Source organism: Armigeres subalbatus, chromosome 1 (genome assembly GCF_024139115.2).
Source record: "Armigeres subalbatus isolate Guangzhou_Male chromosome 1, GZ_Asu_2, whole genome shotgun sequence".
Classification (NCBI taxonomy): domain Eukaryota; kingdom Metazoa; phylum Arthropoda; class Insecta; order Diptera; family Culicidae; genus Armigeres; species Armigeres subalbatus.
In genome coordinates, this window is record NC_085139.1 from 24,656,213 (window position 1) to 24,682,392 (window position 26,180).

At 40.8% G+C, this 26,180-nt stretch overlaps 2 protein-coding genes across 5 annotated transcripts in view; one reads left to right on the forward strand and one right to left on the reverse strand.

Annotated features, from left to right (window-relative positions):
- Positions 1 to 26,180, forward strand: part of LOC134222808 (papilin) — a 386,402-nt gene that overhangs the window by 122,034 nt on the left and 238,188 nt on the right. The window lies entirely within an intron of this gene.
- Positions 3,533 to 20,231, reverse strand: LOC134206032 (cuticle protein-like). Its single transcript, XM_062681717.1, has 4 exons — positions 20,077 to 20,231; positions 19,371 to 20,005; positions 4,455 to 4,500; positions 3,533 to 4,330 (listed from the first exon to the last, which is right to left on the reverse strand). Exons 1-4 carry the CDS (start codon positions 20,086 to 20,088, stop codon positions 3,713 to 3,715), a joined length of 1,311 nt encoding a protein of 436 aa, XP_062537701.1. The 5' UTR covers positions 20,089 to 20,231; the 3' UTR covers positions 3,533 to 3,712.

Below are 26,180 nucleotides of genomic sequence, written 5' to 3' on the forward strand. Positions count from 1 at the left end.
GGTACTCTCCCAAATATTATGCCGTCGACTAGCACCAACTGCAAGGGAGTTCGTGGGGCAGTACCAGGCGGGTTTTATGGGCGAACGCTCCACCACGGACCAGGTGTTCGCCATTCGCCAAGTACTGCAGAAATGCCGCGAATACAACGTGCCCACACATCATCTATTCATCGACTTCAAAGCCGCATATGATACAATCGATCGGGACCAGCTATGGCAGCTAATGCACGAACACGGTTTTCCGGATAAACTGACACGGTTTATCAAAGCGACGATGGATCGGGTGATGTGCGTAGTTCGAGTTTCAGGGGCATTCTCGAGTCCCTTCGAAACCCGCAGAGGGTTACGGCAAGGTGATGGTCTTTCGTGTTTGCTATTCAACATCGCTTTGGAAGGGGTAATACGAAGAGCAGGGATTAACACGAGTGGTACAATTTTCAATAAGTCCGTCCAGCTATTTGGTTTCGCCGACGACATAGATATTATGGCACGTAACTTTGAGAAGATGGAGGAAGCCTACATCAGACTGAAGAGGGAAGCTAAGCGGATCGGACTAGTCATCAACACGTCGAAGACGAAGTACATGATAGGAAGAGGTTCAAGAGAAGACAATGTGAGCCACCCACCGCGAGTTTGCATCGGTGGTGACGAAATCGAGGTGGTAGAAGAATTTGTGTACTTGGGCACACTGGTGACTGCCGAAAATGACACCAGCAGAGAAATTCGGAGACGCATAGTGGCTGGAAATCGTACGTACTTTGGACTCCGCAAGACGCTCCGATCGAATAGAGTTCGCCGCCGTACCAAACTGACTATCTACAAAACGCTAATTAGACCGGTAGTCCTCTACGGACACGAGACCTGGACGATGCTCGTGGAGGACCAACGCGCACTGGGAGTTTTCGAAAGGAAAGTGCTGCGTACCATCTATGGTGGGGTGCAGATGGCGGACGGTACGTGGAGGAGGCGAATGAACCACGAATTGCATCAGCTGTTGGGAGAACCATCCATCGTTCACACCGCGAAAATCGGACGACTACGATGGGCCGGGCACGTAGCCAGAATGTCGGACAGTAACCCGGTGAAAATGGTTCTCGACAACGATCCGACGGGCACAAGAAGGCGAGGTGCGCAGCGGGCAAGGTGGATCGATCAGGTGGAAGATGACTTGCGGACCCTCCGTAGACTGCGTGGTTGGCGACGTGTAGCCATGGACCGAGCCGAATGGAGAAGACTCTTATATACCGCACAGGCCACTTCGGCCTTAGTCTGAATAAATAAATAAATAATAATTTTTTAGGACGGAATACATGGAATATGTGCGACGGAAACATTTTTCCAATAAAATAGATGGGGAACGCTTTCAAATATATATCCAAGGTAAGCGAAATGAAATTTCGTTTAATTCTAGGAAAGTTAATAGTGTGAACATGCTAAGTTTCTCCACTATTGGATCATTTACCCTAGTAGTAGTCTGCAACGGAGTAGCAACCATAGTACAGTCAGTCAAAGCTAAGCAGAGCTAAGCTCGACAGCAATTTGAAGTCATGTAGGCAGACATGAAAAATATCACAGATAAAAATATGTTGTGATTTTAAATGTATTTTCATGCACATATTTGGAGCAGTCAAATAAACGTAATATTCAAACGATTTCACTATTTTTTATAAATTGAAATAAATTTAAACGGTGCTTGCTTGTAAAATTCAATCAAATTTAATGGAATATCGAATGTTAATTCGTTTGATGGGATAAGCTGCAATTTTACACGTCGTTGAATTTTCAAAATAATTTGCTGTGATTTCAACGCATTGTTAAACAAATGAACCGTTTGTTTGAGAAACTGCATATGTAACATTTTTGGCCAAAATGAGATTTTTATATATTCTGAGCCCTCTTCCAAAAATACGTATTCTGGCAAAAAAAAGAAAAAAAAATTGTTCAGGAATGTATGAAATTTTTTTCGTTTGTTTGAGAAACTACATATGTCTACGCACTTTGAAGAGCAATTATGGAGTACCTACTGACTACAGTTTTTGCACTGGAAGTGCCCCAGGGTGTTGAGTTTTGCCAAAAACTAATGATATGTTTCAAAGAAATTGAAAGGTTTTGAAATTTGTTCCAAAACAGTTTTTTGTTGTTTTCTCGAAATTGTGTTAGACTTATACAGTTTATCAAAAAAATGATTCAAATGTAAAATAGGTACAAGGCTACTACGATGAGGCTGTCACTTTCGATCGAATTTATGGTCAGGGTAAAAGCTTAATAAAAGCTACCTACCTATCATGTTCCAAAATATTTTTTTTTTAATTTGCCGACGCCGACGCCGGCGTCCTAGTTTGCGCCTAAATTCGCAAAACGTTCCGCGTGCTATCTATATAGTGTGTTAATATTATTACAAATACATTCTGAAAGCAAGTAGTGATCGAATTGTGTTAGTGAAGAAGACAAAGAGACTATCCAAAACAGTAAAAACAATCCGTTCTCGACTGCAAAACGAAAACTGGAAAAAATAGCTGAACTTTAAATACTAAAAGTGACCTATATACAAAACAACATTTATCTCGATATAAGTGTCATTCTTTAAGAAAAGTTTTTGGAAGTGCTTGAATTTCACAAAGAATAACTGCATGACTAGCAAAACCCAGAAACAATTTTCACTGGAAATTTAGAAACCGTTTCGGTTTGCCAATTTTTTATAAGTATCATCTAATAGAACAAAATGCGTGTAGTACCGAAATATCAATTATTTTTTCTTTTTCAATCAAGTATCATATTATTTATCGATATCGATGTGTGAGCCTTGAATTTTGTAGAAACGTCAATATTAGTATGACAATAATTTTAATGTAATCAAACTGTTCTCTTCACTACTGGATATTTAACAATCATCAATAAGCGTGTGCACACAATAAATTAACAATTTTCTCTCATCGCCACACCTCATAAAAACGAACTCACGGAAACAATGGCAATTCCAAAGAATTTGTTCAATAATAAAATTCAATGTTCTAACGATATGCGCAAACATATTGCTACTCACTTAACCCCCAAATATTTAACAAAAACCAGCCAAATTTCATGGAGAAAAAAATCACCCACAGTTTATCAACCGATTACGTCCGAAAACATCTGGCAAAAGCACCAAGTGGATGATTTTATCGCTTTGACAAATGAGTCCCAAAACCCGACCAAACCTACCCACCAAACGAGACACTGACTGATGGTGCCAGTTTTGGCCCACCGCATGGATGGTCAATATCACAGCGCGCGAGGCGAGCACGAGATCCCTTTCACTTGCGCAGAAGCAACCAATTTGCAACAACCAATCAGGTTCGCCTCGGTTCGTGGCCGCGCTGTCAACCGGCAGCTTGCCACTCAAGTCCTGCGTGCAAAATTCTTACACCTCTAGCCGTGACCTTCACAGTCGACCCATGTCAGCAGATTGATGCTAATTTGTTGCTTAAATATGTGGGTTTTAGAGGATATTTTTTTCTCTCATTCGGAAATGGGTAATTAGATGTCCGGCTGATTGATTTTATGTTTCATTGATTGATGTATTTCAAACGAAAAAATAAATAGTTGCAGTGTTCAATTTTTACAGGTCGGCGAGAACGGGGCTGAGCTCACCTTGGTTTCAAAATGCAAATGAAAAATCATAAATGGGGTTCCTTGGCTGGTGCTACTTGTACTTCTTGACAGTCTTGATCGTTTAGTGGTGGTAGGCGTAAGCTGGAGCAGCATAGGCCACGGCTGGCTGGGACACGATGGTCTTGGTCACAGCTGGAGCAGCGTATGAGATGGTCTTGGCCACAGGGGCGGCATAGGCAACTGGGGCAGCGGCAACGACCTTGGCAACTGGGGCAACAGCCTTGACGGCCAGAGGCTCACGGTGGACGACGGCGTTGAATCCGTTGATGGGGTCAGCGGTGTAATCAACGGTGCGCTTGAATCCATCAGCATCGACCAGCGAGTATGATCCCTGGACGGCATCTCCATGGCGAGATTCCTGCTGGGACTTCTGGTCACCAGTCAGGGCATCGGAGATTCCGTAGCTGTAGGAGTACTCTGGATGTGGGTCGTATTCGTCAGCAGCGACGACCGTCTTGGCCAGTGGGGCAGCGACGAGCGTCTTGGCGACCGGGGCAGCGACGATGGTCTTGGCAATTGGGGCAGCGTAAGCAATTTGGGCAGCTGGGGCAGCATATGCAAGTGGGGCAGCTGGAGCAGCATAAGCCACAGTCTTGGCAAGAGGAGCTGCGTAAGCAACGCCAGCTGGAGCGATAACTCCAGCACGGGCAACGGCCACCAGGGCGCAGAAGGTCAGGAACTGCAAAATACAAAAACAACTCACATTGTAGCACTTTGTTATGAAACCGAGAGTCTTCACGATAAACACCAAAGTATCGCTAGAGGAGTTCCACTTTGGACTAGGTCAGGGCACTTCAACGCACCTTAAAAGCCATGTTTGATGATCGGAAGAAGTAGTTGTTCACAGCACTAAACAATGGATTGAACTGTGCCATAATCAGCTCGTCGCGGCCAATTTATACCGGCCTGATTGGCTCTCCTCTGAAAAGTCACTTCAGGCACAAGACATGTACTTGAGGGGCGACAACAGCGACGCAGCATTCTTGCAAAAATGCCTCTCCTGTTGCAAAAAGCTCACCTGAACCAAAACCAGCATTACCGGCATCGCTGTCGTTCCTAGGTATCGGCTTTCGGCTTCAGGTTGGGCGATCATAATAAACGAATCATTCGATGTCCACGACACGCTGCGCTATTCCATTGCCGTGCGACTGTTGTTGCTGGAAGCCAAAAATGAGTCTCCTCCTTCCGCCCCGTCCAGCGGATCATAATCCCCATATGTGTGTCTTCTCGAGATCGGCACGACCGACGCACCACGGCGCGGCGGAGAGACTTCTTCTTATTCCCCGATCACAAGCCACGGGTAGCCTTACCGACTTTATATTAAATGGCATTCCTAGTAGGGGTAAACAGGGGAAGTTGGTAAAATAGGCTTCTTTCTAAGGGTTTTCATTCTTTTCACGAATTTTTTTCGACCTTCAACACTTCAGCTGCAAATAAATATAATCTTTAACCGTCGAAATGGGAGATTTTCATGAAGTAAACATAGTTACATGCTTTATACTTTTTTCGAGTTTCACATATTCAACAACATTGCAGAAAGCTTGTACAAAAAAAAAGAACGCGCAAAGCTGATTCAAACACCTTAAGTTAGTCCGCAACAAATAATAATTTCTTCTTTTGTCCCACTGGACTTTTGGTAATGAAGGGATTTAGAATTAAAAAATAAATTAATAAATATAAAATAGAAAAACGCTTCTTAAAGAAATTTTATGAAACATCAAAATTTTATTACTTTTTCGGTAAAAATTCGAAGTCCCCCTAAAGGCTTAATTTGGCTTTTAAATTTGGAGGGGGGTGGGGTACTGACAGAAGAAGATAATAAAATTTGATTCCGCCTTATTGCATATTGAAAAACCGTACATAATCTGTTACGTTGTGTCAACATGTTGATGACTCTTAGATCACTTTCCCCTTTGTAATGGCGAAATACTATTAAAAGTGCACTATAGCCACGACACTGCGAAAAGTCGAACGCATTTTTTTCTCACCGTTTATGATCTCGTGGCTGGGAGGAGGCCTTCTTGTATGTCGATGGCTTTACGTCCCTCATAGGGTTACTGTTCCGGTTCTCCAACTCATTGTTCCATTCATCATTCAAACGAATTCAAAGAAAAGAAAAGCAGATGGACCTGTTTATCATTTTTGTTGTTGTGATTTTACAAAGCGTAAGCTCGCTTGCTGGTAGATGAAATTGGCGCTTGATTTTATTTTCTTTCGAAATCATACTAATTTGTGACTGTGAGATGGTTAATGGAACTGTTGCCCTGGATACGATGGTGAGCTGAACGGAATCCAATTGGCAATAACGAACCATAAGGTGCGGAGTTAATCCAAATTGGTGGAAACAGTTTTCAAAAGATTTTTTTAACGACCACCGGATCAGAAAATGGCATTTTGTGGGTCATAAAATGTTGAATATAAAAAAATGTGATTTAACAGCGACATTTCTAGATAGATAAGAGTCATATGTCATTTAGATGTCCGAATTGTAGACACAACATTTCTGATTACATCTTATTAAATTATATTTTTTAGTATAATTCGATTTATAATTCAATAATTGTGTGATGTACCATTTATCCAAAAAACTTCTAGAATATGTATATTCCAGAACATTTTACAGAAAGTACGAAGCTTTGTGAACAAACTTCTCTACAGCTTTACGACTTTCAAAGGTTATTGAAATTTCACAAAACTTCAATGTACTAACTCTTATATATCTTTAAATAAAACTCTAAATTCAAAGCATTATAATAATTTATTCATATATAGGCTGATTCTTTGGTTTATTTTACAGATCAGATATGTAAAATATCGTCAGGCTTTAGGAAATGCTTATTGCCTTTTTTCAAGCTTTCGAAAAATTCAACAGTTTATCCTCTACTGTTCTTTTGAATTCAGTTGATCACCAAAAAAGGATCAATCAATCGTGTTTAAACATGAAAAACCAATAACGAATGGTCCTTCTGTTAATCATTCATAAATCATAAAAAAAATCATTTCAACATGTTGATCGAACACCCGATCCCCAACGTCAAGGTCGAATAAAATTCAGGAGCAAAACCCGGCAGCAAAACACTCCACGCAGTTAAGCGCAGGAAAGTCTGTACCGACCAAATTACACTGAAGCCAAACCGCCTCCGTTCCACCGGCTTTGTTGTTCGGCAAGGTCAAGAAAGTGGTTTACACAGTTGAAGTATAACCAGTCATGCGTCGGATTACTGAGTGAGTACCTACATGGTATGTGTCGTTTTCGATGCATGCCGGTCTACGCCCTGTCCGTGGTGGTACCGAGCGACCCTACCGCGCGCAAGAAGGATTCAAAGGTAGACAATCCGGTGGTGGGCTCATTTTACCGCTCAATAACTTCGGCTTCAAATCCGTTCAACAATTGAACATTTTACCACTCAACGGACACGAAACTGTCACATGAACAACACCGCACTCGTTGCGTTTAAATCTTGCATCAGCGAGGATTTTCGGTCTTATTTAATTGAATGCGAAAAGACGTCTCGGAGCACAAAGCCGAAGACGAAGAAGTCGAACCACGCGTACCGGCCATACCCCGAGTGTAGGCCGGTTAGTTGAGCCGGCACACATGTGACTCCTTTTTCACCTACTTTCGCACCGTTTGCTCAGCGGGCTCCACCAATAAAAAAGGTACTGTTCCGGCCGTGAATGTTCTACGCGGGTCTAAGGAGAGCATGGCGACCCAATTAAATCGATCACTCTCCGCGCGCCACCTAAAATGCCAATTTTGACTCATAGAGTCGGGGTCTCCCAGATGATTGGCTTTTGTTGTGGAAATTGATCCAATAAAATGACGCAATGTGTGGTTCACTCAGTAATGGGTGGTACTGTGTTGTTGGTAAATATGGATTAATTCACCGCTCACGTGCACCCATTAACGTAGTTAACATCAGATAGAAGGACGACGATAAGAGTGGGATGAATTTCTTCTGGATTTCGCTGTGGTTAGACAAAGGGTAATATTTACTAAGATTTATTACTATAATTTTGAATTGCCATGCCTGAATCTGAAAAAAACTGGTTGAACACTTTGTGGCTCAAAGTAAGGAGAAATATTGAAACGATCAGTTTAATTGATTTATCTTGTCAATAAAGCCATAGCATGGTCTACCAGCATCTCAAACATTTTGAAAAAAAATGGTAATAGATGTGCTGTTCATGAATGAACAACTTTTTTTAAGGTTATTGCTATAAAAAGCATTAAGCAGCTTTGGGAAGAAATTCTAAAGAGCGGTTATTTACTATAACCCCATTTGGCATAAGGTCATTAGGCGTTATGAACAGGATCAAAAGTAAGGATCATTTGTCATAACGGGCATTCGGCATAATATTTTTGTGTTCACTTTTTTTTGTTATTTGACTGAGTTGTGCTGAAAAGAAACCAGAATAGTGAATATAACATCGGTTAATAAAAATATTGAAAAGCAAATAACATAATCCTTTGTAGAAAGCATACCTTAGCCAGGTATAAGGCGATGATAATGGTTATCCCTCATTTGGATTCACGGCTCGTCCTGTTATAAGTAATAAATAATGTGTTTTCGTTTATCCGGAGTTAGGTAACGGTAAATGTAATTGATTTTTTGGAGGTTGGAGCTAACCATAAACGCTGTGGTGGATATGATTCTTTCGTTAAAGGTAGGTGCTTGCCTGCACTAAGACAATGGTGAGTGTGATCCCTTCTTTAAAAGTAGGCATTTGCTCGGATTAAGGCAATGGTGGGGCCCTCCTTAGCCGTGTGATAAGACTACAAAGCAAGACCATGCTGAGGGTGGCTGGATTCGATTCCCGGTGCCGGTCTAGCCAATTTTCGGATTGAAAATTGTCTCGACTTCCTTGGGCATAAAAGTATCATCGTGTTAGCCTCATGATATGCGAATGCAAAAATGGTAACCTGGCTTAGAAACCTCGCAGTTAATAACTGTGGAAGTGCTTAATGAACACTAAGCGGCGAGGCGGCTCTGTCCCAGTGTGGGGATGTAAGGCCAATAAGAAAAAGAAGAAGAAGGATCCCTTCTTCAGCAGTAGGCATTTGCCCGGATTGAGACAACAGTAGCTTTGATTTCTACTTTAAAAATAGGCATTTGCCCGGAGTAAGCCAGGGGTGGAAGTGATCCCTTATTTAAAAGTAGTCATTTTTTTCGGATTAAGGCAATGCAATGGTGGATGCGACCCATACTTCAAAAGTAGTCATTTGCTTCGATTAAAGCAATGGTGGATGGGATCCCTTCTTTGAAAGTAGGTGCTTGACCGGATTAGGGCAATAGTGGATGTAATCTCTCCTTTAAAAATGGAACGGCTTAGCTTCGCTCCATAGTTCTAAATTATGTTAAATGTCTATTATACCAAATGAGCCACTCTTGAGTAGCAGCTCAAAATCATGCCAAATGGACTTTACGCCAAAAGACCTTATGCCAAATGGCGTTATGCCCGAAATTCTGATATACGTAATGGCCCTAATTTTGAAAATGACTTGACAATATAAACATTCGAGGAAGAAAAGTCTTATTGAAATAGTTTTCAGCATTACAAAATCACGTTGACGAAAAGGCCTCTACTACGAAATCCCATTAGAAAACCCTTTTTCTTCTTCTTCCTCCTCTTCATTGGCATTACATCCCCCACTGTGATATTGTCGCCTCGCATCTTAGTGTTCATTAAACTCTTCCACAGCTGTTAACTGCGAGGTTTCCATTTTTGCATTTGTATATCAAGAGGCTAACACAATGATACTATTATGCCCAGGGAAGTCGAGAGAATTTCCAACCCGAAAATTTCTTAGACCGGACCGGGAACCGATCCCTGCCACCCTCAGCACGGTCCTGAATTGTTGCCGCGAATCTCATCGCACGGCTAAGGAGGGCCCCATTAGAGAACCCTATTGTATGGTAAAAGGCACAGGAGTGTAGGGTTATCAAATCAAGTAGATTCTCGAGGTGGGATTCCTTTAAGGAAACCAGCTTTTAATGTACTGAAATGTGAATATGTAGAGACTAATATGCCCTAAGAAGACAAGGGCTACTTTTGCGAGATTATGAAATGTATGGAGATTGGAGATTCAATAAGATTCAGTCAACACACGAAATTTTGAATATTTAACCCTAACGTGAAATCTGTGTTGTTATACGTCAGTGAGATTTGATGTGTTTCAGCAGAGATCTCGCAGACTGGATCTCGAATGCTGAGCTGCATTGACGATGCGATCAAGAACCGATTTCAACTGAAACACATAACGAAAGAGCGGAGAGGAATCTGCAAGCAAGCGCTGAACTGGAGTCCGGCAGGACATCGCAGCAGAGGCAGGCCCAGGGGCTCATAGCAACATCTGTTCGTATTGGTCACATATTTCATCATTTAAAGCGAGCAGCTGCTTAGCATGGAGATCTTTTACGATAGTCCTGTGTACCCCTCGGTGCTTAGGACACATGAGTGAATGAATACAGGGCTTAATTGAACAAAAGCCTTCATGATGAATTTTCATTTATTTTCAGACTAAAGCCGGAGCGGCCTGTGCAATGCATAGAAGTCTTCTCAATTCAGCTCGATCCATGACTGCACGTCGCCAACCACGCAGTCTGCTGAGGGTCCGCCTTCATGATTAAGTAGTCTTCAATATAATACAAATTTTGTGATAAACTACTTTTGAGTACAATAACTTCAAGGATAAAATATTCTTTAAGACAATAAAGGTTCAAAGGTAGTTATTCCTCAAAGATTGTTTCCGTCTTATAAGCCTTTTTCAGCCTAACGATCTTTATGCTAGTAAAACCTTATCCAAAAACTTCATAATGTTATGAGCATCAAATGTTTTGTACCAACAGCCCGCGCACAACAAATTGTGATAAGTTGTTTACAGCAGTTCAAATTCGACTCGATTCGTACATAAGTTCCCATATTCAAACGGTCAAGCATGTTTGTCCCCACAGAAGAATTTCACCATGTGTAGAGCTGAGTTGGTCAACCCGGTTCGTCATAGGCTGCTCTTTTTTTGCATAATAATTTTTAATATGTTTTTCTAGAATGTTCCCTTTGCTCAGTCAATATTTTCATCAAAGTGTTGTTAGGATTTATTTACCCTTACTATTGTTTCATTCAATGAAGCCAACTATTAACTCTCTAACGCCCAGACTGCCTTTAGACGGGGTACTTTTATATTCTTTTGTAATTTTTAATGAATTTAATGATTAATAAAATAAAACCACCAATCTCTGCCTGTACGACTGTTTACTGTCGACCTTTTATCTCTTTGATCTTTCGTCCTTTCGACCTTTTGACCCAGTTATTTTTTTTCTACTTCCTTTTCCATTAAATTTCTGTCATTTTCTCGACCCTCTTTTCCTTCGACCTTTTGTTCTTCCGACCTTTTGTCCTTTCGATGTTTTGTCCTTCGACCTTTTAACCTTCGACTTTTTGACACATAATCGCTCAAACATAGCAGCATAGCGCTTTTCCCTGCATTTTTTTTCTAATGAATTTTGATACGAGTTAATCGTTTAAAGTGAATTCTGCAAAGACAAGACTACTAAAGAAAGTTGCTCCTTGTGGAACTCAATCACTGCTGTATAGACTAGTAGTCGTTAATTGAGCCAAGACCAATGATCAATAGGACATCCATGATATCGAGGTCTCATAAATAAAATAATTCTAGGAACTTTCTTCAAATAGGCGTAACGTTACTACCAGATCGATCGCAATCTATTTTTTTTTCCTCCAGAATCAATAACGCCAATTTCAAAAAAAGCTATTGGTTATTTATGAGAAGATGCTACTAATTGTACTAAAATGTTCTTCCGGGATGATAAGACTTCACTCAGTTTATCTGGAAGTCCATTCACTTTTTTGTTTAGTCCAAAACTATACCACCGTAGAATTGAGAAGTGTGAGGGGGAAATGAGTAGTCGCTTCTCTACACTGACTTCTTCTTCCCCTCTTCTCACGTTTTAGATGTCACACAGTGCGAAATTAAATATGAAAAGTGAAACATAAGGAATGTCGTTTCTCACTATCCAGGTAATATCAGCGTCGGTGTGTTTTTTGTGAATAATGGAACGTCAGTAGATACTAAACATACATTCAAAAAAAAAATACATATTTCCTACCCTTTTGAAGTCGAAGCCTCACGAAATGTTGTTCTTATTAAATCAAATTGATAAGCTTTATTGGAACATTTTATATAAAATCAATCTCTAGTCACTATTGAAGTTTAGATTTATTATAGTCAAATCAGTAGGAAACTGAAAGGGTCGACAAGCTGTTGAAATGGATTTGTTTTGCAATCCGTGTGTTGTACCATTGGTTAAAGCTGATTCGAAAATAGTGCTTCAATAATGCACCACTTCAGAAATAAAGTTTGGTTGAAAGTCTAATATGCCAATTGTCAGGACAAATTATTCGCCCCCAATCCATCTGACCGAAAGTCATACGGTCGAAAATATCGTTTAGCCGAACAGTTCATTTGGCTGGAAAAGTTGTTTGGCCGAAAATGCCGGAATGGTAGTTTGGCAGCAATTACAATTTGACCGAATATGTTATTTGGTCGAAAATGCTTTTTGGTCAAAATGGTCGTGGCAACTACAGCTCGTTCAAAGCGTAGTTAGACAATATATGGCCCTCAAGGAAACGAGGATGCGGCAACCGAGTTCACTGGCCATCATGTAGCTGGTAATATAGCAGACATAGATCTACAAGAACTTCTTCGTAAGCACTTTACGTTGGAGGAGTCCGGTATAGATGTTGAAGCTTTACCAGAATCGTCGGAAGACAGACGGGCCAGATCCTTATTGGGAGATACGACTAAGTGTGTGGGTGATAAATTTGAAACAGGTCTTTTGTGGAGGACTGATGATCCACAACTGCCCAATAGCTTTCCGATGGCTTTGAAACGCATAAAGAGTCTGGAACAAATATTGAAAAGACATCCTGAGCCACAACAGAATGTAGTGAATCAAAACGAAGACTACCAACGGAAAGGTTGTGCTCATATTGTCACTCAAAAGGAACTGATGAATGCGGAAGCTGATAAAGTGTGGTATCTTCCATTGAATGTGGTAATAAATCCCAAAAAGCCAGGGAAGGTTAGGCTTGTATGGGACGCAACGGCCTCCATGCACGGAAATTCACTTAATTCCGAGATGCTCAAAGGACCTGATCTCCTGTCCAGCCAACCATCTGTATTATGTCCCTTCCGCGAACGCCCGATTGCCTTCGGTGGTGACACTGCAGAAATGTATCACCAGCTACGAATCCGCACGGGAGATAAGTCAACACAGAGATTATTGTACCGGCCAAGCGCATCTGGACCGCCAACGATATGGATGTTGCCACTTTCGGCAGGATATTGCAGGATTCGATATGGATGTTGCAGCTCACCGTGCTCTGCACAATATATTAAAAAAATCGGAACGCCAAGGAGTTCGCTGGTAAGCTTCCAGATGCAGTCGACGATATAGTCAGAAAACACTATGTACAGTGAATGACTACCTGGATTCAATGTTCACTGTACATAACGCTATCGAACGCGCCAAGCAGGTCGCGTTCATCCATTCCAAGGTAGGGTTCACGATTCGTAGCTGGATGTCAAATAATACTGATTTTCTTCAACATTTCGACGCAGAACCGAACACGGGAATCATCCATTTCAACAGCGACAAGTTCAGTTATACGGAGAGAATCTTGGGCATGTCTTGATATACTGTGGCTGATGATTTTGAATTTAGCATCTCATTGCGTGACGATCTCCAACCTAACTTGATGGGGAAAAAAACTGCAAACCACACGAATCTAGCTAAGTATCGTGATGAACTTCTTCGATCCTCTTGGCCTTTGGGCATTGTTCGCAGTTTTCAGGAATTGGATCAGGAAATGGATAAATTGATGTGCATGAGACGTTACGATTGACGAAGTTACTGTTAAGAACTGGTACAGATGTACAGCACTTCTACCACAAGTTCAGGCTATGAGGATCCCTCGATGTGATTTTTGTATGTAATCCGATTACCAATCACTCGAACGCCACATATTTTCAGATGCGAGTGAAGACGCATATGGTTGCGTCGCGTACTTCCGAGTCATCGTTAACAAGCAACCGAAAGTTGCGCTAGTTGCTGCACAAAATAAGGTGGCCCTATTACAGCACATGTCCATCCCTTGAATTGAGCTTCTAGCCGCAGTACTCGGAGCAAGATTGTCTGCTGCTGTGAAAGACAACCATTCAGGTCAAATAAAGAAGGTCATACACGAACTCTACGGCTGTGCTTTCGTGGATTCGCTCAGACCATAACAGTTTGTTGCATATCGCATTGGTGAAATTCTGAGCCTCACCCATCCGCACGAATGGAACGAAAAACGAAAAACAACATAGCTGATGTACTGACAAAGTGGGTACGTGGTTCAGAAATTCGGCAGTTCCAAGAATTTACGTTCCAGTTCCCCAGTTACGTCCATTTAGCTACGTAGAGATCGATTACTTTGGTCCAGTTGTTGTCACTTATGGTCGAGCGGAGATGCGATGGGTTTGCCAGTTTACGTGTCTCGTTACCAGGGCGGTCCATATGGAAGTTGCACACAGCTTGAACACCCAATCCTGTATTATGACCATCAGGCGATTTGTTTGTAGACGAGGTGCTCTATTGGAATTATTTTTCAACAATGGGACAAATTTTAAGACAGTTAGTCAGAAGTGTTCCCAACAGCTACGAGTGATTGAGCGACATATTCACTGATGAAATTACCCGATAGAACTTCAATCCGTCATTAACCACCCCCCCCCCCCACATGGGAGGAGTATGGGAGAGGCTCAAGGAGTATGGGAGAGGCTGAGGTCAGCCAAAGTAGCAATGAAGGCCCCCCATGATGGTGGTAGATTGAACGATTTTCTTACTGTACTATCAGAATATAGGAGGATATGGTAAACTATTGGCCTCTCACGTATATACCACAAGAGTTCGCTGATGCTGAAGCCCTTACACCAAACCATTTCATTCGTGGACTAGCTGCAGGACAGCGTTCAGAGGCCAACGTACATACAAGTTCCGCAGAAGCGTTGCGAGATAACTACAAACAGTCACAGAGGTTAGCAGACATGCTGTGGTAGAGGTGGCTGAAGGAATAAATCAACCACCAATCACCAGGCCAAATGGTTCCCAGAACAAGAGTCAGTTAATGAAGGAGAACTTGTCTGCATAATTGACGGAAACAACCGGAGGACCTGGATTCAAGGCATAGTGGAGAAAGTCATACGAGGCGTAGACGGAAGAGTACGACAAGTATACGTAAGAACTTCTAAAGGTGTATATCGACATGGGGTTGTCATGCTTGCAGTGATGGAGCTGGAGAGTAAATCTGACCATAATTCTGAACCAGTGTTATGGAAGGGGGAATTGTTACCGTCATCGAAAGGAACAGTAGATCCATCTAGCAAAGTGTTATGACGCTTAGACAAGAATATGTATCAAGAATAAAACAAAAATAACATCGAGGACTTATATGTGGAGATTGAGTCTCATGTAACAAGTGAAACAATAGCAGTATCAATTTGAACCATTTTACAAAGAATAATTTGGAACTAATATCCAATATTTAATATACCATGCCGAAGACTGGTCAGAATTTGTCAGTTCAGAAGAATTAGAATTAGAATAACGTTATTTTTCGAGCTGTGCACTGCGGCCTGCTACAAGAAAAGATGATTTCTATTACAGGTCTGAACAGGCCCTTTCTGTCAAACTACCATTTCAGCCAAACATCATTTTCGGCCAAATGATCATTTCGGCTGTATATCCCTTTCGGCAGTATGTCGCTTTCGGTGAATCTGTTTTTGTCATAAGAACCGTTTTGGCTAAACATTCTATTCGGCCACAAGACTCGAATAAAATTTTAAAGAGTCTATAATAAAAAAAAATATATTCGGCCACATGGGATTTGGCTAGATGGCTTTGGCCCAACTGTTTATTCGACCAAGTAGCATTCGGTCAAGTGGCATTCGGTCTAATGGCTTTCGGTTGAATGATTGTTGGCCATTTTTCAATAACAACCCGTGATATAATTGAGTTATGGAAATTATTTTCTTACTGAATTCTAACAGTATGAGTTGTGTTTTAAGCTCCATAACACAATATAATATAAATGTGTTATTCACTCATGCTTGGTATAGAAAACCACACGTAAAAAACTAACCTTATATGTTGTGGCAAAAAACCATTCGAAAATACCGAAAATTATGCCACCTAATGAATGATCCCATATCAAAAAGCTAATAACATTCATAAGTTAATGAAAAGTATAAGTTTTGGAATGTATGTGGCTAATGCGATGTATAATTTTTTTCTTATACATATCATTCAGCGCCTGCTTTGGCAAAAAAGTATTAGAAATCTTAATAATAATAAATAACATAATTTTTTTTTACGTGCGTCCAAATAAAGAAAATTATTATTTGACATTTCTTCGTTTAATCCAAGAAACCTGATAGTGACCATAAATCAAGACCTGCTTTGATCGAAATGCAAAATACTATCAAAAAAGAAAAAATGAGACGTAAGAAGTGAGTTAAAGGGATAGGCTTTTCACGTTTACTTTGCCCAAAATAATCATTGATGACTCCTTTTCTTAACTATAAATATAAAGTCAATCTTTTATCAACTATTTAGCGTTGCACGATTTGTATCAAAATAATATTTTTATGCAACAATCGTTAAATTTAATCTCTGCTTTCAAATCAAAGCAATGCTTTTTGCACAAATTCTAGAGATCTTTGGAATCCCGCTCTGTCAATGCACGACTATAGGTAGTACATATTCCTATAAATCATATCGGCTTAATAGTCGAGATCATCCTCAACTACACTTGCACCAATCAAACACCGCCGTTGCTCCACTTGTTGAACCATAGAGCCGCGTTTCACAACACAACATGGAAACGCGATCCGGCAGCGACAATTGACTTTAGTGGCAAAAAATTAAACCGGGTAAGCGTAAACGAGATCACACGAGTTCGTAGCTTTGAGTGAGAGTTGCACAACAGCACAACACTTCATCGTTTTCCTCCCGCGCAACCGTCTCGGGGGTTGCACTTGCAAGCACAGCAGCAACGTCCACATTCCTCGTGGTTGCCCCGCAAGCTGCGTTGTGACCTTGGCCTTTGCATTTGGATAACGCACGCCGCACGATACCTCAATACGAAATGGAACTTGAAGAGATGAGGACGAAGATCGCGATAAAAACATAACAACGACACTGGCGTTGATGATGATGATGATGATGATGGCGGCAGCAGTGATGATCGTTGTCGTGATCAAACTGATCGCATTCAGTACGGCGCCCCAGTGACCGGGTGTCAGTTGGACGGTGTCCAAGTGGATAATAATCGTGAATCAACGGAGAGAACGACCTTGACATTAGAGAGTGCTCTGCACCGGTTTTACGACGCTTGACTGTTTGACTCGCCAGTAGAGAAAGACGGAGAAAGAGATTTGTCGTAGATGACGACGAACCTGAAACCGGAGACAGTTGCCCCATATGTAACAGCTTAATATAGTCCTTTTTAAGCATTGGCAAACCAAGAGTATGTAATGCAGTTTTTTCTGCATCGGCGATTGTAAACCTGAACCTTTGTCAATGACAACAACATTGTCCTCTCTTCTAAATGTCAGGATAAACTCAATCCCCAACAAGCAATTGTCCCAATTACTGGACTGGAACAGGATGGGACAAAGATCATTTACCGCTCATCTAGAGAAGTAGCCGGTTTTGATGATATTTTTTGTTGAAAATTTATTGATTGTCAATAATGAAATATCAACAAGCCATCTGTTGACATGATTCCAGTTTGGCTTCTGGAAGATATAAATAATCGCTGTTTGAAAAGCTCACAATGAATATCTAATCATATTTGTTGTAGATAAAATTGAATGCAATATTGTCTCTATCCTCTTTAGATATGGACGGACCAGGGACATTGGTGGTCTCTTCTTCTGATTGTTTGTCTGCATTTTCAGACAAATACACTTCTTGATCTAAATACATTGCGTTCAGGTCAGTTTCTTGATAAATTGCGGGAAATTGTCACTAATTGGTGAATAAATTGGTTTTGTTTTATGCAACAAAAGTTACCTAACATTAGCTCTGTTGACTCTGTTGACAGAGTAAAAATAATCGGAGGTAACTATTTGTAAAAAAAAAAGAGTTTCCCCTATTGCCGTCCGCAACGTTTGTAACTCGGTTGCTTTTCAACCATATGGTTTGATTTTTTGTACATCACTAGAAATCTTCAAATGCTAACCATGTCCCAAAAATCAATTAATTCGGTTGTAATGCGCTCGAGTAGTATCCGTTGCGGACGAAAATGGGAGATGCTGTTCGAATGATTAAATTTTATTTCTCAGTTCCTGTTGTATTTCTTTTACTCATTCACTCGTGGTTGACTAATGAAGTTTTTTGTTCTCGAAACACCAGGCGCATGAATCTAGTTATTGTATATTCTTAAACCCTTCTTAACAAATAAGCCAACATGCTGCCCTCCAGGTTCTCTGCTCTAGACCAATCTCTGCCTGCGAGTGTCGCTCTCTCAGGCACAGCACAACCAATCAAGGCCGCTTATCCGTGCGGACGTCGCGTCGTCGTGGAGACACGGCAGGCAGGAACAATCAACTTGCTTGAAGGTACCGAAAGCGAAAGGTCATACCGCGGCCGGCGCACCGACACCGCAACGCTCTCCTCGATCGATTGACTCTTCCGTCCCAGACACGAATATGGACAGAGAGAGAGAATGCACAAAGTGGACTCGTAAGTCGTAGGTGCAAAAACTATAACTGGGCCACCTCTTGGTGGAATTCGCTGTCGTAAAAGGTTCACCCATTTCTGGCTCGGTGACACACCGAGCGGGGCAGCGACCAGTCAGTGGTCATACGCGATATCGCTCGCGCACAATATACTGACGGACATGGACCAAGCCGCCGCGTGTGGGGTAATGGCTAAATAGGGAATCTGTGCTCGCGGCGATGCGATGCGGCGTGCAGCCAGTGGTTAGGGGCGGATGGGGCGGTTCGAAAAAGTGAACGACCTTCTTGAGGTATCATTTGATCATTACGTTTACGAGAGACACTCCGATACGATTATTTTTATAGCTATATCTCTTCTTATGATGGTAGAGTGCCATTCATGCGTGATGACGATGCGGTTGCTAGCCACGGGGTGGAGGCACAGGCAAAGGCAGAAGCGTACCGCTTTTTGAATTCTTGGTACCCAGCGACTGGGGTTGAGAATGACCCCTGTTCGGCTATGTCAGCTCACCTAAAGACAGATTCGCACGCTAGTGCGGTGTCCGGTGAGATAGAATTGATTGGTTTGTAGATATTTATCAGGTCACAGGTTGAATCATGAAGGTGAGTTCATGGTTTTGGATTGACTATGACAGGTAAAGACGGATCGCAGCTGGGGCTATCAGATTTCAATACATCACGAAAAATATAAGATTGAACACAGGTGCGATGACAAATGGCTATCGATTTTCAATTGCCAGTTCTGAACAACCCAGCATAAGCACAATAAAAAAAAAATAGGAAACTGAGATTCTCGCAAAGATCTAAACCGCAATAGACGAATGTTTTGAATTGTTATTTTTTATTCGTTAAATAAGTTATTCAGTCATTCAGGTGTTTAACAGTCAACAGTCGATAACAGTTTCGGATTGCTTAGTGGTACAGGGCTGGGGAAGCGTAGCTAGCGTAAGCTGGCTGCGACAGGATGGTCTTGGTGGCCAGAGGAGCGGCATAGCTGGCATAAGCTGGCTGGGACACGATGGTCTTGGTCACGGCTGGGGCAGCGTAGGAGATGGTCTTGGCAACTGGAGCGGCATAGGCGACTGGGGCAGCGGATACAACCTTGGCAACTGGGGCAACAGCCTTGACGGCCAGAGGCTCACGGTGGACGACGGCGTTGAATCCGTGGATTGGATCGGCAGTGTACTCAACGGTACGCTTGAATCCATCAGCATCAACCAGCGAGTAGAATCCTTGGACGTTGTCTCCTTGACGGGATTCCTGCTGTTCCTTCTGGTCACCGGTCAGGGCATCGGAGATTCCGTAGGAGAAAGAGTACTGTGGGTTTGGATCGTACTCATCGGCGACGACGGTCTTGGCCAGAGGGGCAGCGACGAGCGTCTTGGTGGCCAAAGGAGCGGCATAGGAGACAGTCTTGGCAAGTGGGGCGGCATATGAAAGGGCTGGGGCGGCAGCGTAGGACAGAGCTGGGGCGGCAGCATAGGACAGAGCTGGGCTGGAGATGACTCCGGCTTGGGCAGCGGCCACCAGGGCGAGGAAAGTAACAAACTGTTGTAAACAATAAATTAACAATTATTATCAATCTGAATCAGACTCGTTAATCCGTCGCTAGTACAAACCTTGAAAGCCATTTTTCGGGAATGAATGAGTGATGTGCACTAAGCAATGAAACTGATCGAACTGTGCTGAAATGGAGTGACGATTCGCAATTTATAGGGGCACGCCAAACTTCTACCGTCTTGGGAGTCAAAAATAGACCACCTCGAATGCAACGGGCTTCGATACTTTCGAACTACATAGAAGCAGCTCGACCTTCACTTCCTTTGCGATTATATCCTTTCCTTGTGGTGTGGTTGAATGAGTGCAGTTCCAGTGCTGCGCGAAGGAAACGAGATTTTCAGTTCGGGTGGGCTGTGAGCTGTGCGTGAAATGGATTGGAAACGAACCCAAATAAAAAATAATTGACGCTAACTAACCTATGGTAACACCAGATGCCAGGATATGGAAACTGCTTTAAACTAGATATGCGTTGAGAGTCTGTACGTAAACGCAACGAACTGTGGCGTCGTTTTTTGGGCTCAACATTATTTCATTTTTTTTTCAGTGTTGTTTTTGAAACTAAATCGATGAAAATAGAGCACGATTTACGTAAGGGCATATGGCCTGCGGTTGAGCATATTCATTAATGTATATCAGAATATATTGAAGCTCTAACCAATATTATACCAGGCGACTTGTCGACTTTCGGTTATCGTACCAAGAAGTTAAAAACAACGATAATTGCCTACAATTTCTTATTTAGGCCGCCAAAAGTGTCGAGCGAAATGGATGCCAAATTCCCCAATATAAGCTCTATAGGTGGATGCTTTTTTCAGCCCACTTAGGACGCGTGGCTGTTGATTTCGAACATACGAAAGATAAAGATGGGTTGCTGTTTGGGGTTTTGTTACTTGTTATGGAGTACTGCTTGCAGTTTTCGCACTGGAAGTGTCACAGGGTGTTAAGTTTTCAAAAAACTATTGATCTGTATCGAAGAAATTTAAAGATTCGATGCCAATTTGTTCAAAAACAGTTTTTTGTTGTTTTCTTAAAACTATGTAAAATGAATATATGCAGATTCTAAAACATATGACTCATGTGCTCTGCAGTCAACACTACTTTAATACTTTTACAGTACTTTTTTATCTTCTTCTAAAGGGGGAACCAGGAAAACCATTAGGCCAAAGGGAATTTGGCCGAAAGTTGTTTGGCCGAATATACCATTTGGCCGAACAGACAATTAGACCGAAAGTCATTTGGCCGAAATGGTAATTTTATCGAATAAGCCATTTGACCGAATAGGCCATTTGACCGAATAGGCCAGTTGACTGAACAAGTCATTCGGCCGAATACACTGGCCTGGATAATAAAGTGCCCACTTGCCGTTTTTCATACAAAATAATCAACTTTGGAGCTCTAGATCTCGGTTGCTCGTGACTGAATTCGACCAGAGCTCAGGTACAACTTGAATTTTGCCAAACCTTAGTTTCTGTAACTTTTTTGTATTGTCAGAATACGCATTTTTGCTGAATATTTCATCAGTCTACGACCTATAGAAGACAAGATATTTAAAAAACCTTGATTAATCCACCTAGCGGTGATGGTGCCTTTCTCGTGCATTACAAAAATAGTATTTTGGCCATTACTCTCGAGCCCATAGTCTGATCTGGCCATTTTTCAATAGGAAACAATGGGAGAGTATTCTGCGTCGATCATTTTTCTATAACAAAGTGGTATTTTGGCCATAATTTCCGAACCCATAGTTCGATCTGACCAATTTTCAATAAGAAACAATGGTAGAGTATCCTGCCTCGAATGCAACTCGTTGCGAGTAAATCGGTTAAGGATAAGTGCCTGAAAAATGAGTGACATTTTTTTACTCATTTTTTCTATAAAAAAAGTGGTTAAAACGTCAAAACGCACGCAAACGTACCAATTGTGTTTGGCCCATAAGGATAAGTGCCTGAAAAATGAGTGAAATTTTTTTACTCATTTTTTCTATCAAAAAGTGGCATTTTGGCCATAACTTCCGAGCCCATAGTCCGATCTGACCAATTTTCAATAGGAAACAATGGTAGAGTATCCTGCGTCGAATTCAACTTGTTGCGAGTAAAATGGATTTTTTCAATAAATATGTGTGGTTAGTAGTGTAGTATACGAGAAAGGCAAAAATATGTTTTTTGCCGGGAAATTCATATTTGTATTACTGCAATAAGTGTTTCCCTGTGAATCAATAAGGCCAAAACTTGGGTATGGTGAAGTTCAAGTTACAACTGGGCCGTGGTCAAATTTTCAGCAAAACCGGTTCACGGATAACCGAGATCTACAGCTCCAAAGTTGACCATTTTGTATGAAAAACGGCAAGTGGGCACTTTATTATGCAATGCCAGTGTATGTCATTTGTCCAAAAAGATATTTGAAGTCTTACTACTCGCTGCTCAATCATCATTTCTTACTACTCACTGCGAAAAGTGAGAAACGAGAAGTTAGAAATGATGAGTGGGAATACAGGTGTCTCCCTTCCTACTTCGCTCTTCCCACTTTTCACTGTAAGAAATGATAAGTGTGAAATAAGAAGTGAGAAACGAGAAGTGCGAAGAGAGTAGTGAGACGTCTCACTTCTTTCTTCGCACTACTCACATTTCACAGTGCGAAGAAAGTAATGAGACGTATCAATTCTCAGTTCGCACTACTCATATTTCATAGTAAGAAGTGTAAAGTGAGACGTGATTAGCGGGAAGTGATAGTGAGACGTCTAACTTCACATTTTTCGCTACTCACTTTTCAAAGTAGGAAGTGAGAAGGGAAAAAGTGAAGTTCACTTCGCCCTTCTCACTTTTCACAGAGAAAAATGAGGAATGAGTAGTGTAAAGTGAGTTCTCACTACTCACTATGAAAAGTGAGTTGTTCAAAGTAAGAAGTGAGACGTCTCACCACTCACTTCGAACATCTCACTTTTCACAGTGAAAAGTGAGAAATGAATAATCCGAATGGAGAAAAGAGACGACTCACTTCTCACTCCGCATTTCTCACTAATCGCTTTCCACTGTGAAAAAGGGGAGGAAGGGAATTAAGAAGAAAGACGCCTCTCTTCTCACTCATCATTTCAAATTTCTCATTTTTCACTTTTTGTGGTGAGAAATGAGTAATAATGATTGAGAAGGGAGAAGTGAGACTTTTTGGCCAAATGCCTTATTCGGTCAAATAACTTGTTCTGCTAAATGACCTACTCGGCCAAATAACCTGTTCGGCCAAATGACTTGTTCGGCCAAATGACTTGTTCGGCCAAATGACCTTTTCAGGCCAAATGAACTGTACAGCAAAATTGCCTAGCCGGTCAAAAAATATGTTTGAAAACTCGATGTGTATAGATGCACGGATTTAGTTCGAAAAATGTATTGGATGTTATAACGTTCTTTTGGTAAAGTTTGAAGCCATTTACAAAACTTATCAAACTTGTATACACGTCAAAGCTAGTGAGTTTGAGTACTTATTATTCAATGAACTCAAGCTGGTTTCCAGAAACAATATCGAAGTAATTCCATGGGAAATTCCAAATGTTTTAAAAGAAACTTGCAAAGAAGTTCTTGGAGATATTCTCAAATTTAACTGTTTTTTGAATAAAATTCCAGAATAGCTCTTGAGAAATAATATTCCGATTTTATCACCCTGCTGAATTTTGGGATGATAAAATAGGAAATGTGACAAAATCGTAAAAAAAATATTTTCAATTTTGTTATTTGTTTCTTAAATATGAATCAGTTTATGTCTTGCAAAGGCAACATGCGTTAACGGAACTCTTTCTTGTTGAAAAGGCTTACAAAATTCTTTACAGGTAGGTACTCAGGAACTATTCATTATAAACCACAGGTGGTGAAAGTAATTTTTATGAAAATCATTGTTGTTGCAGTATTTTTTAAAAAAATAAAAAGAACAACTAATATTTTTTCGGGGTGACAAAATCGGATTGGAAACGTGATAAAATCGGGGGTTAACAAAATCTGGAGTGACAAAATCGGGTACTACAGTAACTTTTCTGAAGAATTTTCTTATTTATCAGAGAACATTTTAAAATGACAGGAATAAATACTTTACTAGCCTTACCCGGGTTGGGCATTTGCTTTTGGTGGGTAAATGTCAAATGCAACGCAAAATTATTAGCTGCGCAGCACTCTAGATCGATTTTGCATCGATTGTTTTGGATTTCTTCGCAACTCACCAACTTCATACATATTCATGGTTTTCAAACTATCCCATTACAAATGTCTATCTTCATTTACATAAAAACCAAGCTGAGCCCCCGACGAATCGATCCGTGAGGAAATCTTGAAAATCGGTCCAAGCGTTCGTGAGTTAGAAGAACAAAGAAATTTTCTGAAAATTTTGAAGGTTTTTAAAACATTCTTTGACAAATTTTGTTGTCACAAGTGTTAACATTTGCTTTACGGTTCTATTTCTTTTGACAGAGCAAACGTCAAAACTTCTTTTTTTCGCATGCCATTTGGATTTCTTTGCTTGTTTAGTTCTCGATTTTCTTCACACACCTGGCCACCTCCTTACAAGTGTTTTTATATTTTAACTGTCCTCTCACCTGCTTAGGAAAACTCTCGGAACCGTAACAGCTTTTACAGATGAAGGGGATAATGAAATGGCAAATAAATTACATTACATTAAAAATGTACGAATTGAGATGGGTATGAAAAAATATATACAAACTGAATAAGAGGGCATATACATTGGTCAAGAGTGCCAAATGTGTTTTGTGATGTATTTAGCGGGAAGTAGTAGTGCTTCCGAGCTACTGTGGATCGAGCAGCAGCTGGAGATGGCTGATTCGGATGCAGCTGTCTTCCCCGGACATGACAATGGCCAAGTCGGTACATTGTGATCAGTTGCGCTCCCGAAATTACAAGCTCGGTCGCGAAAAAGTGTGGTGAAACAAATAAGAAAAAACAAATCGGGATCGCTTGTGCTTGTTTTGTTTGAAAAAAAAAAAACACGGAGAAAGCAAAATTGTGAAAGTTTCGTTTGTGACATTTGTGACACTGAAAAAAAAATGTTTGCAGAAATAGAATGTGAAATTAAAGAAATTTTTTTTTTGAAAATGTAAATGTAAATTTTTTATTCGAGACAAACAGAAAATTTATTTGAACATAGATATTATTTGTATATCGCATGGAGAATATTTATTTGTGCGCTGATTAACTTAGTTGATTGCATTTATAGATTTCACGTATAACAAAGTGTGGATAATTAGTAGTACATAAGGTACATAAGCATTCCTCCGAGAGGGTATCCCTGATAGGATGAACAATCATTCCCCTGAGAGGGTAAACAATCATTCCCCCGAGGGGGTATCACTGAGCTTGATAAGCTCTTTCCATTACGACATATTTGAGATCAGCGTAGAGAATAATTTATGATTTGATGTCAAGATTAATATTCTGGAGCCTGGTAAGTTCTATCCATGACTGCATTCCGAGATCAGCGTGTGACTTGAGTTCAGTAAAAGAAAATGTAAATAAAGAGTAAAAATAAGTGAGCACATAGTTGCGTAGATTGTTGTCAATGATTTTTTTTTTAATTTCGATGCGTGGTTAATGTTCTAGAGCCTGGCAAGCTCTATCCATGACTGCATTCCGAGATCAGTTTTTACTTGAGTTAAGTATTGAACAAAGAGTAAGAATAAGTAAGCAAAATGTTACGTAGAATGCTGTTAATGATTTTCTTTCTGATTTTGATGCAAGATTGATGTTCTAGAGCCTAGTTGGCTCTATCCATGACTGCATTCCGAGATCAGTGTTTTATTTGAGTTCAGCGTTAGAAAATGTAAACAAAGAGTAGGAATAAGTAAGCAAAGAGTTGCGTAGAATCTAGTTAATGATTTTTTTTTTCTGATTTTGATGAGAGATTGATTTTGAAAATTATTTTGACTAGTGAGAGATTGATGTTCTAGAGCCATGTAAGCTCTACCCCTGACTATATTCCGAGAGCAGTATTTGACTTGAGTTCAGTGTTGTAAACAAAGTGTAAGAAAAGGAAGTTGAGAGTTGGGTAGATTGTTGTTAATGATTTGGTTGGAGATTCGAATTACTTGTTTGGATGTTTGAAGATCGGTTTATAACTATGTAAAAAAATCATTAGCCTTCAGTTTTGTAATGCATTTTGCGGGAAGTAGTAAAGC